This window comes from Schistocerca serialis, chromosome 1 (genome assembly GCF_023864345.2).
Source record: "Schistocerca serialis cubense isolate TAMUIC-IGC-003099 chromosome 1, iqSchSeri2.2, whole genome shotgun sequence".
In the NCBI taxonomy this organism is placed as follows: domain Eukaryota; kingdom Metazoa; phylum Arthropoda; class Insecta; order Orthoptera; family Acrididae; genus Schistocerca; species Schistocerca serialis.
The window spans coordinates 575,250,569-575,264,711 of NC_064638.1; the positions used below are offsets into that span (position 1 = coordinate 575,250,569).

At 46.0% G+C, this 14,143-nt stretch overlaps 1 protein-coding gene across 1 annotated transcript in view; it reads left to right on the forward strand.

Annotated features, from left to right (window-relative positions):
- The window catches only part of LOC126476459 (guanine nucleotide-binding protein-like 3 homolog), a 92,937-nt gene that overhangs the window by 29,867 nt on the left and 48,927 nt on the right, over positions 1–14,143 (forward strand). Inside the window, exon 4 of the mRNA XM_050103543.1 lies at positions 462–597. Coding sequence (XP_049959500.1) covers positions 462–597 — 136 coding nt within the window. The remainder of the gene's footprint in view (positions 1–461; positions 598–14,143) is intronic.

Genomic DNA, 14,143 nt, shown 5'->3' on the forward strand with positions numbered 1-14,143 from the left:
GCCATGTGGGTTTAAGTTTTCTGTGGTCTCTCTAAATTGTGTGAGGTAAAATGGGGGGGATGGTCTTTTAGAAAAGAATATGGCTGATTTCTTCTTCCAGTCTGGTCTTAGACTGCATCTCTTAGAGGGATAGTATACTATAATTGTCCTTCTGTCTTGCCGTCAAGAAACCTTATATTAAGAAGAAATTTGTTGAATAAGCTGATTGTCTGTGTGTTAAATGAGTGTTATGAAGAGTGGAAAACAAATTTATTTGCTGAGGGAATGAAAGAAGTGAAAATCTTGCTTGACCATACACAGTAGAAATTGTGTTGAGAGAGAAACTTTTCATTAAACCTTCTTATGATTTTTTGGTCCTTGCTTAGCCTGTTCCTGTATCATGAGAGATTTTTTTTTTATATGTGTATTTTTAAAAAACTGCGAAACTTTTGTAACCATTATCCGACACAATTGTGGCCCAGGTGCTGCAAGCAGCTGATGTCATTCTGGAGGTTGTGGATGCCAGAGATCCCTTGGGAACGCGCTGTCAACAGGTAGAGCAAGCTGTTCGCGATTCTGCTGGCAGCAAGAGACTTGTTCTTGTTCTGAACAAAGCAGGTAGTGTATAGCTTCTAATTGCAAGATAATCTATCATCATCCAATTCCCTTTTCTTTTGACAGCTCTTAGTTTTGATTGCATGTGTATTGTAACTCATGGTCTGTCCCCTCCCTTTATGCAACCTTGAAAAAAGTGATCCATAGCCACAAATGTCTGTTAGCCTGTACCACAATGAGTTATTGTACATCAGTTGCCACATAATACTTGTGTGGAACATGCTATTTCATTAATTAAATTCAATGTGGCAGGTTAAATTTATGTTGGACAGGAAATTCATTGTGCATAAATAACACGGTTTACTCAGACTTTTGTGCTGTAAGGAAATGCATTGTGGCTCAAACTGCAGTTTATGTACAATTTCTTTTTCCTCACTGCTTTATCTATGTAAAGGATTACCTCTAAAATTCCTTGATTCGTATAGTCTTCAAAAGTGGCATGAGAAACTCCTATCTTATTCCAGTATAAAGTTTTACATTTCAAGTGAAAAATGCTCGGAATGGAACCATTTTATATTTCAAACTTGTATTGGGACCGAGCGAGGTGGCGCAGTGGTTACACACTGGCCTCGCATTCGGAAGGACGACGGTTCAATCCCGCGTCCGGCCATCCTGATTTAGGTTTTCCGTGATTTCCCTAAATCACTCCAGGCAAATGCCGGGATGGTTCCTCTGAAAGGGCACGGCCGACTTCCTTCCCCATCCTTCCCTAATCCGATGAGACCGATGACCACGCTGTCTGGTCTCCATCCCCAAACCAACCAACCAGCCAACCAACTTGTATTGGAGTATGTAAGCTGTTAATGTGGGTAGTATATTCAGTGTAATTGACGAAGAATTGTGAACAATTAAATAGGTGGCGCAGTGAAATGTAAAGTGAAAAAATTTGTTAGTAACAAATATCCTGTTTTCCACAAATGCATTTCGATAAATCATGGATTAAACAGAAGCTAATCTTTAGTCGGTAGAATGTAAACCTATGATAAATACATTTAGTATTCCAACACCTGTTTGTGTGCTGTACATAAAAATATTTAAAACCTTATTGAACAATGGAAAATCCAAGATTGAATGTAACAATATTGTGAAAGGGAAAGTTGCCACTAAAGATGACACTTCTGGTGACATTTCTCAATTGCGCACAATATTAAAATGTTCTGTCTCTGTAACAGTTGAACTTATTTTGCTGCTTTTTTTATTTGAACGAAAATAATTTTCCAGGTTCTTTGAAAAAGTTTTAACAGGTTTTATAAACAGTTGGAAACTTTGCCACACATTAAGCCAGTTTCCATTACATATTATCATCATGAAATCAAACTCCAGTCTTATTTGATACAACATTTTAATTCATCCTAGACATACATGGTCAAAAGCTTCCAAAATATCCAGGTTGTAAACAATAGTACTTTCATGCTCTTTGGTTAGAACTGAAATAAGTAGTTCAGATGAACTAAATATGCATTCAACTAAGTCAGTATCTTACTTTGTACCGAGTGATGCCTAGGGTACCGACAGTCTTCTAAACATCGACCATTGAAAATGAGCACTATTGCTACTGTTTTTTCTGTAGATGGAAACCAGTATGCAGTTGTCAGTCTATGTGATAGCATAAAGATTACAGTGATTTCGCTTAATTCACAAATGATACCTATGATCTCTGCAATCCACCAGTGAGTCACCTATAAGGCCACAGACATTCTTCTTTGTAGGTAGTGAATTTTAATATTCTCCTGCTGTTTCTGGTTCTGTGTTGGACAAATGAAATTCCTTCTCCTTTGCTCCATAAAATTTGTACAGTATAAATCCGGCATTACGTGAACAAGTCATGTGTGGTCAGCCTGCTACCTAGTGACAGAACGAGTGAAGCTGCGATTTCAGCCAACAGTTTATCCGCTGGAGAGAAATATGAGCCATTCTATTCTGCCATGGATCTGCTCTTGTGCAATAGAAGAGGTGTGTGTGCACATGCGTAGAATGCAGGATTTCCAGCAAGCTTTCTGCTTGTTATTGTTTTCAAGTGTGGTCAGTCAGCAGATGAGAAATACGTGAGCTCTGGAGGAATCTTTTGGTTATTGCATTAGATATTCTACACATTCAAAAAAATTCCAGAACATTCACAATTTCGTGCCAATGGGGTGTTGGCGCGAAATGCAGTTAATGTCCCTGCACACACCTGTGTTTAATGTGTAACTGCTGGAAGTGTAATTGTTGTGTGCCTGTTAGATAATATTCATTGTTGTGTTGAGTAGGACATTGTGTTGCACAGTTTGTGAATTTTGAGATGGCAGAGTTAGAGGAGCAATGTTTCTGCATTAACTTTTGCGTGAAACTCGAGAACACCTTTACAGACACACACCAAGTGATGCTGGAAGCGTATGGTGATGAGTGCCTAAGCCATACTCAGTGTTACAAATGGTTCACACTGTTCAAAAATGCCCAGATGGAAGTTAAAGTTGATCCTCCTTCAGGACGCTCTTTGATGTCTACTGACGACGCTCAGATCGGGAACATCAACGAAATTGTGTGTGTTAATCGAAGACTGACTGTCCAAGAGACTGCAGAAGAATGTAACGTTTCAGTTGGATCATGTCATGAAATCCTTGGAATGTCTTATGTTGCCACCAAGGTGGTCCCACAGCTCATGAGGCAAGATCAGAAAGACATTCGCCTTGATATCTGTGCAGAGCTTTTGTATTGCGCATATGAGAAAGAGATGTTTCTTAAGAAAATCATAACTGGTGATGAGACAGTTCTGATGTTGAGAACAAGGTTCAGTCATCGCAGTGGGTCGGAAAAGGATCTCCAAGACCAAAGTAAGCTCGTGAGGTCAGGTCAAATATCAGAGCCATGCTTATAGTTTTCTTTGACTTTGAAGAATTAGTTCATCATGAATCCATGGCACAGGGATAAACTGTTAATCATTGATACTATCGGTACGTGTTGTGAGACGTGTGTTGAAAAGACGAAGATTTACAATGGTAGATGAGATGAAAGAAAATTCAGATAGCGCTTCACGCAATATAATAAGAGGCGTACCATGACTGCTTCCAGAAGTGTGGAGTAGAGTATTTTGAAGGATACTCTGCACAATAAATAAAAGGTAAGTGTAGAAAAGTTTCGGAATTTTTTTGGAAAGACTTCTGAGATACATTGTACCATAATAAGCTACATCTACAAATGTTTAATTCTGATTTATATGTTTTATGTGTGTATAATTTTACTTTTGATACATGTATGTATCACCTTAATTGGTTAAAGTACTACATGCATTAAATTTGATTGCACCTTTTGTATTATTTCAGTATTCCGGGAAGGATAGTGTTGAGAGAATAGGTGCACAAGTCAGAGCAGTTGTTCCAGCCTCAACCATTGAGGATTGTAAAAGACATTTTGTTTCTTTGTAGTCACACTATTGTGAAGTAGCTTTCCTTATTAGTGTGTCATTTGTGCATACTCCATCATGTATGATTGACAAGGTGCATCCATTCTGATGAAGTTCACGAACTGCTGTGGATCTTTGAGCCTGAACTCCTTCATTAACAGGGAATATATGTTCCTTCTTCCCAACCAGAGTCAAATCCAATTCATACCTCTTGGCATTACATCATCATTCCGCCTACTTCCCGACGACTGAGGTGAATACTATCACAGCATGTGCTGCATAGATAATTATGTCCTCTGTGTCTAAAATGCTGTGGAATGTAAACATAATCATTTGCTTGTACCAACATGACATAAACTGACAACTTGTATCCATAATTCTGTATAATGAAAATTTAATTTCGTTACAGCTGCACAAGATAACAATAACTGCTTAAAAATATGAAGTTAGACCTCTCAGAAGTTGCAATATGAGTAAATAGCAGCTTTGCAAAAATATCAACTTTCACACTCAACAATGTAAACAAGCCTGTAGTTCCTGTTATGTACCCTTGGGGCAGTGTTGCAGACTTGCATGTGATAGATGTGCTTAAGTTTGCCCATTAATTCGAGTCCAGACATACCTACTAAACTCACTTCACAGGGTCAATCTAGTTGGACCATTCTTCTGTTTTTCTGCTGTTGAAATTCTGCAACTTTGTCTTTGAGCAGCAGTATATAGGTGGTTATTGTGTATGACTTCACTACTCACAACTAAATATTCTGAACTTCTGCTGTACTCATTGTGGTACTTCAGTGGGCCTCCAACACACCATTGCATAGTCTCTTCCTGTGGCCATCAGCGTTGTGTTCCCATTCCTGCTGACTTGGTGAACTCAAAAAGTTCGTAGCGAGTTTTTAAATGACTAAGCCCACCATCGGAAAAAAAAGATTTTTGCTACCTGTGTATGTAGCTGTTGAAAAATAACTGCATGTACTGAGTCATGTCTTCTGTCTTCACCTACAACTGTAGCACTTTTGGTCTTATTTTGAAAATGGTGCCCCTGTAAAAATTGAAACTTAGTCATAACTCCAATAAAGTCCTCCAATGAACCCTCTTTCTGTAGCAGAATCACAGGCGAGTTGTCAGCAAAATTGAAATCAAGCATTATACATAGTTTTTCACCCACTACACATCCCTTCACTTCTGCAATATGTCATTGTTGCAGTTTCTTCAGATATTTGATGTGCTATTGGTTTTGCAGTCCATTTTTCAAAGTTCACTAATGAAAGTATCAGTGGCTACTGTTTTCTTAATCAATTTATTCTCCCCCCCTGCGGGTTCGGGGGTTAGAATAGGCCCGCGGTATTCCTGCCTGTCGTAAGAGGCGACTAAAAGGAGTCTCCAACGTTTCGGCCTTATGTGATGGTCCCCTCTCGGGTTTGACCTCCATCTATCTAAATTATTCCGAAGAGCGAGCCAATTGGGGAAGGGCACCTTACGTGGTGCACTGTATCCTTCGTGCAATTAGACCTATAGCCGTCTTTCTCGTCGTTGCAATGGTGTCCCGCTCGTTTTCGATCTCTTGGGCGATTACCACGCTGCACTCTGCAGTGTTTCTTTTAACTGTGACGACAACCTTGGCGATTTTTGCACCTAAGATCCAGCACGGTAGCCAGTCCGTTGTGGTGGGGTCGCCATGTACCCTCTTGGTTGTAGCCCCCTGACAACACAGGGATCGCTCTACTGATGCCTGCGCCGTTCACTCCCCACGTATGCCAAGGAGTAGATGCCCATCTCCCTGGGGCATCAGGACTCCCGGCAATGGCCATCCTGCCAGGTGGCCTTTGCTGTGGCTGGGTGGCGCCCGTGGGGAGGGCCCTTGGTCGGAGTAGGTGGCATCAGGGCGGATGACCCGCAATGAAGCGTGGTACATCGTCTCTCGCTAGCGGCCAGCCGCCAGCAGTCTCTAAGCGTTCTCGGGCTCAATTTAATGCTGAAAAGTACAATCCGAAAACGTTCCCCTCTCTGGCCACGCCGTGGGAGGAACGTAAATCTCAGGATGGCAGTAGCACTTATTCGCCCCGATTCTTAGTTTGTACGAGAGCTGATGGGGAGTCTTTTCTCTCAACAAAGCCTCAGTTCTTCGTCGAGCATTTAGAGGACAAGTTTGGGGAGGTGGAGGGCTTGTCAAAAATGCGCTCTGGATCGGTCCTGATCCAAACGGCATCCTCTGCCCAGTCACGACGGTTACTTGCTTGTGACAAGTTGGGGGATGTTGCTGTTACGATCACACCGCATAAGAGTTTAAATATGGTCCAGGGAGTTATTTACCATAAGGACCTTCTTTTGCAGTCTGATGACGAGCTGCGCGCCAACTTAGAGCGCAGAGGTGTACATTTCGTCCGGCGCGTTCATCGGGTCCGAAGGAAAATCAGATAGCTACCGGTGCCTTCATCTTGGCCTTCGAGGGAGATACGTTACCGGAAAAGGTCAAGGTGATGGTCTACCGATGTGACGTCAGGCCCTATATTCCTCCCCCGATGCGGTGCTTCAAGTGCTGGAAGTTTGGCCATATGTCTTCTCGCTGCACTTCCAGCCTCACATGTCGAGATTGCGGACGCCCGTCTCATCCCGATACTCCATGTGCCCCGCCTCCCATCTGTGTCAACTGCGGGGAGCACCATTCACCTTGCTCGCCAGACTGCAGACTCTTGCAGTAGGAACGCAAAATCATGGAATATAAGACCCTGGACCGACTGACTTATACTGAGGCCAAGCGGAAATACGACCGATTACATCCCGTGCGAATGACGTCATCCTACGCCGCCGCTACAACACCTGTGCTCGCCCCATCAGTTTCACGACTTCCAGCCAGCTCGATAACCAGTAAGACTCCTCCTGCCCCCTTGCCAGTGGGGGGCTCTACCCACCGGGTTGCTCCTGCGCCACCTACCTCAGGGGCAACACCATCCCCCCCCATCAGGGACGTCCGTCCCTGCTTCTAAGCCGGAGAAGTGTCCACCTTCTTCGGCTTCTCACGCTCTCAAGGGGTCCCTCGGGTCCCTCCCTTCCCAGGTTTCCACCAGTGGGAAGGCTGACGACCGCCAGTGGCGTAAGTGCCCGCAATCAGCTGGTCGACGGGCTTCACGATCCTCCTCAGTCCTGGAGACTGAATCGGTGAAGCCCTCCCAGCCAGTTAAACCCAAGGAGCAGCGTGAGGAATCAAAGAAGAAGAGCTCTAAGCCCAAGGAACTCGCGGTGGCAGCCACCCCACCGCCACCTTCCAGCTCTGCGTCTGAGGACGAGGTGGAGATCCTGGCGTCCGCTGAGGACCTAGAACTCGCCGGTCCCTCAGACGCCATGGATAACACTAGCACGGGTGCTCAATCGGAGGCAGCAGGTGACCCAGCGGCGTAATCTGCCTTCCCCGTCCCGTCACGCCTTTCTCAGCCATGGACAATACCATCCTCCAGTGGAACTGCAGCGGTTTCTTCCACCATCTCGCTGAGCTCCGCCAACTTATCAGCCTTCACCCTTTCTTCTGCATTGCTCTCCAGGAAACTTGGTTTCCAGCAATGCGAACCCCCGCCCTCCGTGGCTATCGGGGTTATTATAAGAACCGAGCAGCTTATGAAAGGGTGTCTGGTGGCGTCTGCATATATGTCCTTCACACTCTGCACAGCGAGTCTGTCCCTCTCCAGACGCCTTTAGAGGCTGTCGCTGTACGCGTGTGGACGCCACAGGCTGTTACCGTCTGCAGTCTTTACATCCCACCGGATGGTGATGTCTCGCAGCTTGTCCTGGCTGCACTGGTCGCCCAATTGCCGCCACCTTTCTTGCTATTGGGCGACTTCAACGCCCATAACCCTCTGTGGGGTGGGTCAGTGGCAACAGGTCGAGGCGCCATCGTTGAGCATTTATTGTCGCAGCTCGATCTCTCGCTGTTAAATGATGGTGCCTTCACACACTTCAGTGTGGCGCATGGCACCTACTCCGCCATTGACCTTTCAATCTGTAGCCATAGCGTCTTACCGTCTGTCCAATGGAGTGTGCATGACGACCTGTGTGGTAGTGACCACTTTCCGATCTTTTTGTCACTACCACAGCGCCACTGTTCTGGGCGCCCTAGCAGATGGGCTCTGAATAAGGCTGACTGGGACTTGTTCTCCTCCACTGCCGCTTTTGAGCCTCTCTCTACCGATGACATTGATGCGGTGGTTCAATCGGTCACCACCGGCATCGTTACTGCCGCCGAATCTGCCATTCCCCATTCCTGTGGGTCCCCTCGGCGGACGGCTGTGCCTTGGTGGTCGCCTGAGATCGCTGAAGCGATTAAAGATCGCCGGCGGGCGCTCCAGCGTCACAAGCGACATCCCTCCTTAGCCCACCTTATCGCCTTCAAACGGCTGCGTGCGCGGGCCCGCCTCCTTATCCGCCAGGGCAAGAAGGAGTGCTGGGAGCGGTATGTGTCCACGATTGGCCTCCATGTCACTCCCTCGCAGGTCTGGGCCAAGATTCGACGCGTCTACGGCTATCGGAACCCTGCCAGCGTCCCTGCGCTCTCACTGAATGGAGCCGTTTGTACCGACTCCGACGTCATTGCAAATCGCTTAGCAGAGCATTTTGCTAAGAGTTCCGCTTCTGCGAATTACCCCCAGGCCTTCCGCTCCATTAAAGAGCGGCTGGAACGTCGGAGCCTTTCGTTTCACAGCAACCACCCGGAATCTTACAGTGCTCCATTTAGTGAGTGGGAATTTCGCAGTGCCCTCGCTGCTTGCCCTGATACCGCTCCTGGGCCAGATGGCATCCACTGTCAGATGCTGAAACACCTTTCAGTGGACTGCCAGCGGCGCCTTCTCGATCTTTACAACCGTCTTTGGGTCGAGGGGGAGTTTCCGTCGCAATGGCGGGAAGGCATTGTCATCCCCGTTTTGAAGCCTGGAAAGAACCCTCTGGAGGTGGACAGCTACCGTCCCATTAGCCTCACCAACGTTCTTTGCAAGTTGCTTGAACGGATGGTGAGCCGGCACTTGAATTGGGTACTGGAGTCTAGGGGCCTTCTGGCTCCATCTCAGGGTGGGTTCCGTAAAGGCCGCTCCGCCGCCGACAATCTGGTGAGCCTGGAGTCGGCCATCCGTACTGCCTTTTCCCGCCGTCAGCACCTGGTCGCTGTCTTTTTCGACATGCGGAAGGCGTACGATACGACGTGGTGTCATCACATTCTTTCTACGCTCCATGGATGGGGTCTTCGGGGTCCTCTGCCGATTTTTATCCGCAATTTTCTGTCGTGTCGTACCTTCCGCGTGCAAGTCGCGGCCTCGTATAGTTCCTCCCACGTCCAGGAGAACGGTGTGCCACAGGGTTCCGTTTTAAGTGTCTGTCTGTTTTTAATAGCCATTAACGGTCTTGCTGCGGCCGTGGGAAACTCTGTCTCCGCTTCCCTGTATGCTGACGACTTCTGCCTTTATTACAGCTCTCCCAGCATTGCAGCTGTTGAACGTCAGCTACAGGGCGCTATCCGTAAGGCGCAGTCTTGGGCTGTAGCCCATGGGTTTCAGTTTTCGGCAGCCAAGACCCGCGTTATGCATTTCTGCCGGCGCCGAACAGTCCATCCTGAGCCGCGGCTTTATCTTGCCGACGAACTCCTTGCTGTGGTGGAGACCCACAGGTTTTTGGGGGTGGTTTTCGATGCCCGGTTGACTTGGCTGCCTCATATCCGGCAGCTTAAACAGACGTGTTGGCGGCATCTAAACGCTCTGAGATGCTTGAGCCACACCCGCTGGGGCGCCGACCGCTTTACCCTGTTGCGGCTCTACCAGGCGTTAATCCAGTCCCGTCTGGATTATGGGAGCCTGGCTTATGGCTCAGCATCCCCATCTGCGTTACAGGTGCTGGACCCAATTCTCCACAGCGGGATACGCCTTGCCACTGGTGCTTTCCGCACCAGCCCCGTGGACAGCGTACTAGTGGAGGCAGGTGTACCTCCCATGCGGTTCCGATGCCAACGTTTGCTGGCCGCTTATGCTGCCCATGTTCTACGCTCGCCCGGGCATCCAAATTATCGTCTCCTGTTCCCGCGATCGGTCGTCCATCTGCCAGATCGTCGGCCCCGGTCTGGTTGTACAATAGCGGTCCGCGTCAAAGAGCTTCTCTCTGGGCTTCAGGTTTTTACTGTTCCACCTACTTTCCGGGCTACTTTGCATACACCCCCATGGTGTGTTCGTCGCCCTTGCCTTCGGCTGGACCTGGCACAGGGCCCGAAGGACTCAGTCCCTCCAGAGGCCTTCCGCCGCCGCTTTTATTCTATCCTGGCCACGTATCAGGGCTCTGGTATTGTCTACACTGACGGTTCGATGGTTGCTGGTCGTGTCGGGTATGCGCTCACTCTAGGGGACCGTTCCGAACAATGTTCCTTGCCGGATGGCTGCAGTGTTTACACTACTGAACTGGTCGCCATCTTTCGTGCCCTAGAGTATATCCGCTCCTGCTCAGGTGAGTCCTTCGTTATCTGTAGCGATTCCCTGAGCGGTTTACGAGCTCTCGACCAGTGTTTCCCTCGTTCTCGTTTGGTGATGGCTATCCACGAGTCTCTGCATACTCTCGCCTGTTGCGGCCGCTCTGTGGTCTTTGTGTGGACCCCCGGTCATGTCGGTATCCCGGGTAACGAACATGTTGACCGCCTGGCGAAAGAGGCCACCAGCAAGCCATCTCTGGACCTTGGCCTCCCTGAGACTGATTTGCGGGCAGTCTTCCGCCGCAAAATCTTGGCGCTATGGGACGAGGAATGGCGCGACCTGACAATGTCCAATAAACTCCGTGCTGTCAAGGAGACGACGGCTGTGTGGCGGTCATCCCTGCGAGCCACTCGCAGGGACTCGGTAGTTCTTTGCCGGCTCCGCATTGGCCACTCCCGGCTGACACACAGTTATTTACTGCGCAGGGAGGACCCTCCTGTATGTCGCTGCGGGGCGGCTTTGACAGTGGCCCACATTCTGTTGGCCTGCCCCCTTTTAGCTGTGGTCAGGCAGACATTTGCGCTGCCTGATACGCTCCCTGCCCTTTTAACAGACGACTCCGCTATGGCTGACTTAGTTTTACGTTTTCTTCGGGCAGGGGGATTTTATCATTTAATCTGAGTGTTTCTGTTTTATTTTATTGTTTTGTGTTGATTCTGGCCTTTGGCCTATGATTTTACACTGATTTTTTAATGTGTTTCTAAGTGGTTGGCTTTTCCTTTTTTATTTCTATGGTCGGCCAACCACCGTCATTCTCTATGTGGTTTTCGTTCGTTTTGTCTTGTCTTTGTCTCAGTCTCTCCTGTTCTGTATCGCCTGTGATCTCTTCTGTTCCTCGTTTTTATTCTCTGTGGGTGTTCTTTGTCTTTGGAAAAAGGGACCGATGACCATAGTAGTCTGGTCCCTTTAATCCCCCAACCAACCAACCAACCAATTTATTCTCCTACCATATTGCTTGTGTAACTGCTTATGTCTGTTGGGCGAGTACTCTTGAAATATGCCAGTGATGTTATGAGCACATTTCAATACTTAAAATCTCCAGTTCGACATGTGGGTGGTGCAGCTCTGTAAGATAATGACTTTTTGAATTTAACATGCCTGTGATACATTGTTAGCAATATCAGGACATTTTTGTGGCATGTTGGTTATTGAATAACGTTACAGCACAGGCATCCATATGGCTTCAACCACTTGTTTTAAATACCATCCTCAAATTGCAGTACATGCACTTCGTTATTGGTAATGTGACTTTTATGAATTTACAAGTAATGATTCTTAAGTTTGTGAAAATCAAAGAAGTATTAGTTAATGATATTATAAATCCAGTCTCACAAGCTGCGACATAGTCGCGAGTACAAGCAGTGATTCAGGTACTGTCAAATGCTTTTTATTCCAGTCTTTGATCACAATATAAAGTCCTTTGATTAAGGACTTTATATTGTGATCAGAAACAGGACTAAACATTTTACAAATCCAGCCAATTGTGCTAAAAATTTCATACTGTTCAACTTGCATAAAATTAGTGGAAGTTACATTTATTAATAGAGAGTTGGAGCAATTTTAAGAATGTAACTAACTCAAAACATCTAAATGATTGCTAACACTAATTTGTATAATTCGCACAAGATAAATTTCACTGAACAATTGCTTTTTACAGTTGAAATATTACAGGATTAAATATTGGCAATGTTTATATATTGACAATGTTCATATGTCTTTATTATTGTCTAATTTCATAATTACATTATTAGCACGATCAGGACATCATCATTGTCAAGACTGTAACAGATACAGTCATAAATAACACTGAAAGCTGTTTACTAATAATGTTTGCAATGCACATAATTCGTGTTGTATTCTTGAGTTGGCATGGTTTCAGTGTATTCAGAAAATGTCATCCCATTCTGCTACATTATACCCCCTTCCCACACCTACTACCTACTTCACAAGTCCAACCAGTGTTTTGCATCACATTCCATCTGCATCGAAATACATGCTGGGCAAAGCAATAAATGCGAGGAATTCAAAAGGAGTGTTTCGAAAACTAGATCCTTAACATGGTCACCCTGTCAACAAAGCACTTGTTCAAATTGCAATCATTTTATCTGGAAGATAAATGAGACTGCTCTTGCTGGATTAATAACAAAAAAAAGACACTATCACTTTAACAATTGCACAAGAAAAAGAAACTACACTATACATACAGAGGGCCATTCAATATTCCACACTGGAAAGTAAAAATTTTTTGTACCACAACCTAACTTGGTAGTTCCACTCCTGAATAGAGATGTCTCTTTGACGTGTGTCTTGTGCAACAAGTTACTTGAAGCTGCGACGTATGAGACAATCTTGGTGATCTAGCAGGCCAAGCCAACGTCACCTCTCTGTAGAGCATGTTGTGTTTCAACAGCAATGAGCCTTATTCTGCTGGAAAACACATCCTGGAATGCTGTTCATGAATGGCAGCACAAGAAATTGAATCACCGGATGGCATACAATTTTTGAGTCAGGGTACTTGGGATAACCATGGAATGCTTTAGCTGTCATAAGAAATCTCACCCAACTGGCCTCCTAACCAGCACACAGCCATCGCTAAGGTGGAACCAGCTTTCATCAGAAAACATAACAGACCTCCACACTGTTCTCCAATGAGTTCTCACTTGATACCATTGAAGCCACAAATGGTGGTAGTTTGGGACCAGTGGAATGCATGCCACAGGGCTTTTGGCCGAGAACTGCCCTTGAAGTAACCAAATTGTAACAGTTCATTGTGTCACTCTAGTGCCAACTTCTGTTCAAACTGCTGCTGCAGATGCAATATGATGCACCAGAGCTATATGCTTAACATGATGGTCTTCCCTCTCGGTAGTGCCATTTGGCCATCTGGAGCCCAATCTTGTTGCAGCTGTAAATTCTCGTGACCACCATTGCTAGCAATCGTGTGCAATGGCTACATTCCTGCCAGGTCTTTCCACAGTATCACAGAAGGAACATCCAGCTTCTCGTAGCCCTATTATACAACCTCAGTCAAACTGAGTTAGATGTTGACACTGGCGTCATTGTCGCCTTAAAGGCATTCTTGACTAAAGTCAACTCACCAAGTCTAATCTCAAAGGTAACTAATACTCATTTGACTATATCATATAAATGGATAGATAAGAGATCTACTCACTAAGCGGTGTTGAGGAATACACACACAAAAGGGTTTACTTTTACGAGCTTTCTGAGCCAGTAGCTCCTTCTTCTGGTAGAAGAGTTGAAGAGCAAGGAAGAGGGGTAAAGGCAAAGGACTGAAGAGGTTTAAGGAAAAGGGTGTAGTCCAGAAAAGTCACCCAGGACCCCGGGTCAAGGGAGAGTTACCAGATGGGATGAGAAGGTAAGACTGATTGTTGGGGACTGCACCAGATGAGATTTGAAAAGCTGACAGCTCAAAGGTGGAAGACAGGGTAATATGCAAGACAGATATTACTACTAAAACATCGTGCATGAGTTAATAAAAGTGAAAAGTTTAGTGCATTGTGTGTAATAGAGGTGGGAGGGGAATGGCAAAAAATAGACAGGTCAGAAAATGACAGATGTAGAAAACTAAAATGGAGTGTGCTGTTGAGATGGAAGGAATTAATGTAAATTAAGCCCAGATAGATGGCAAGAACCATGGACATGGTGTGTG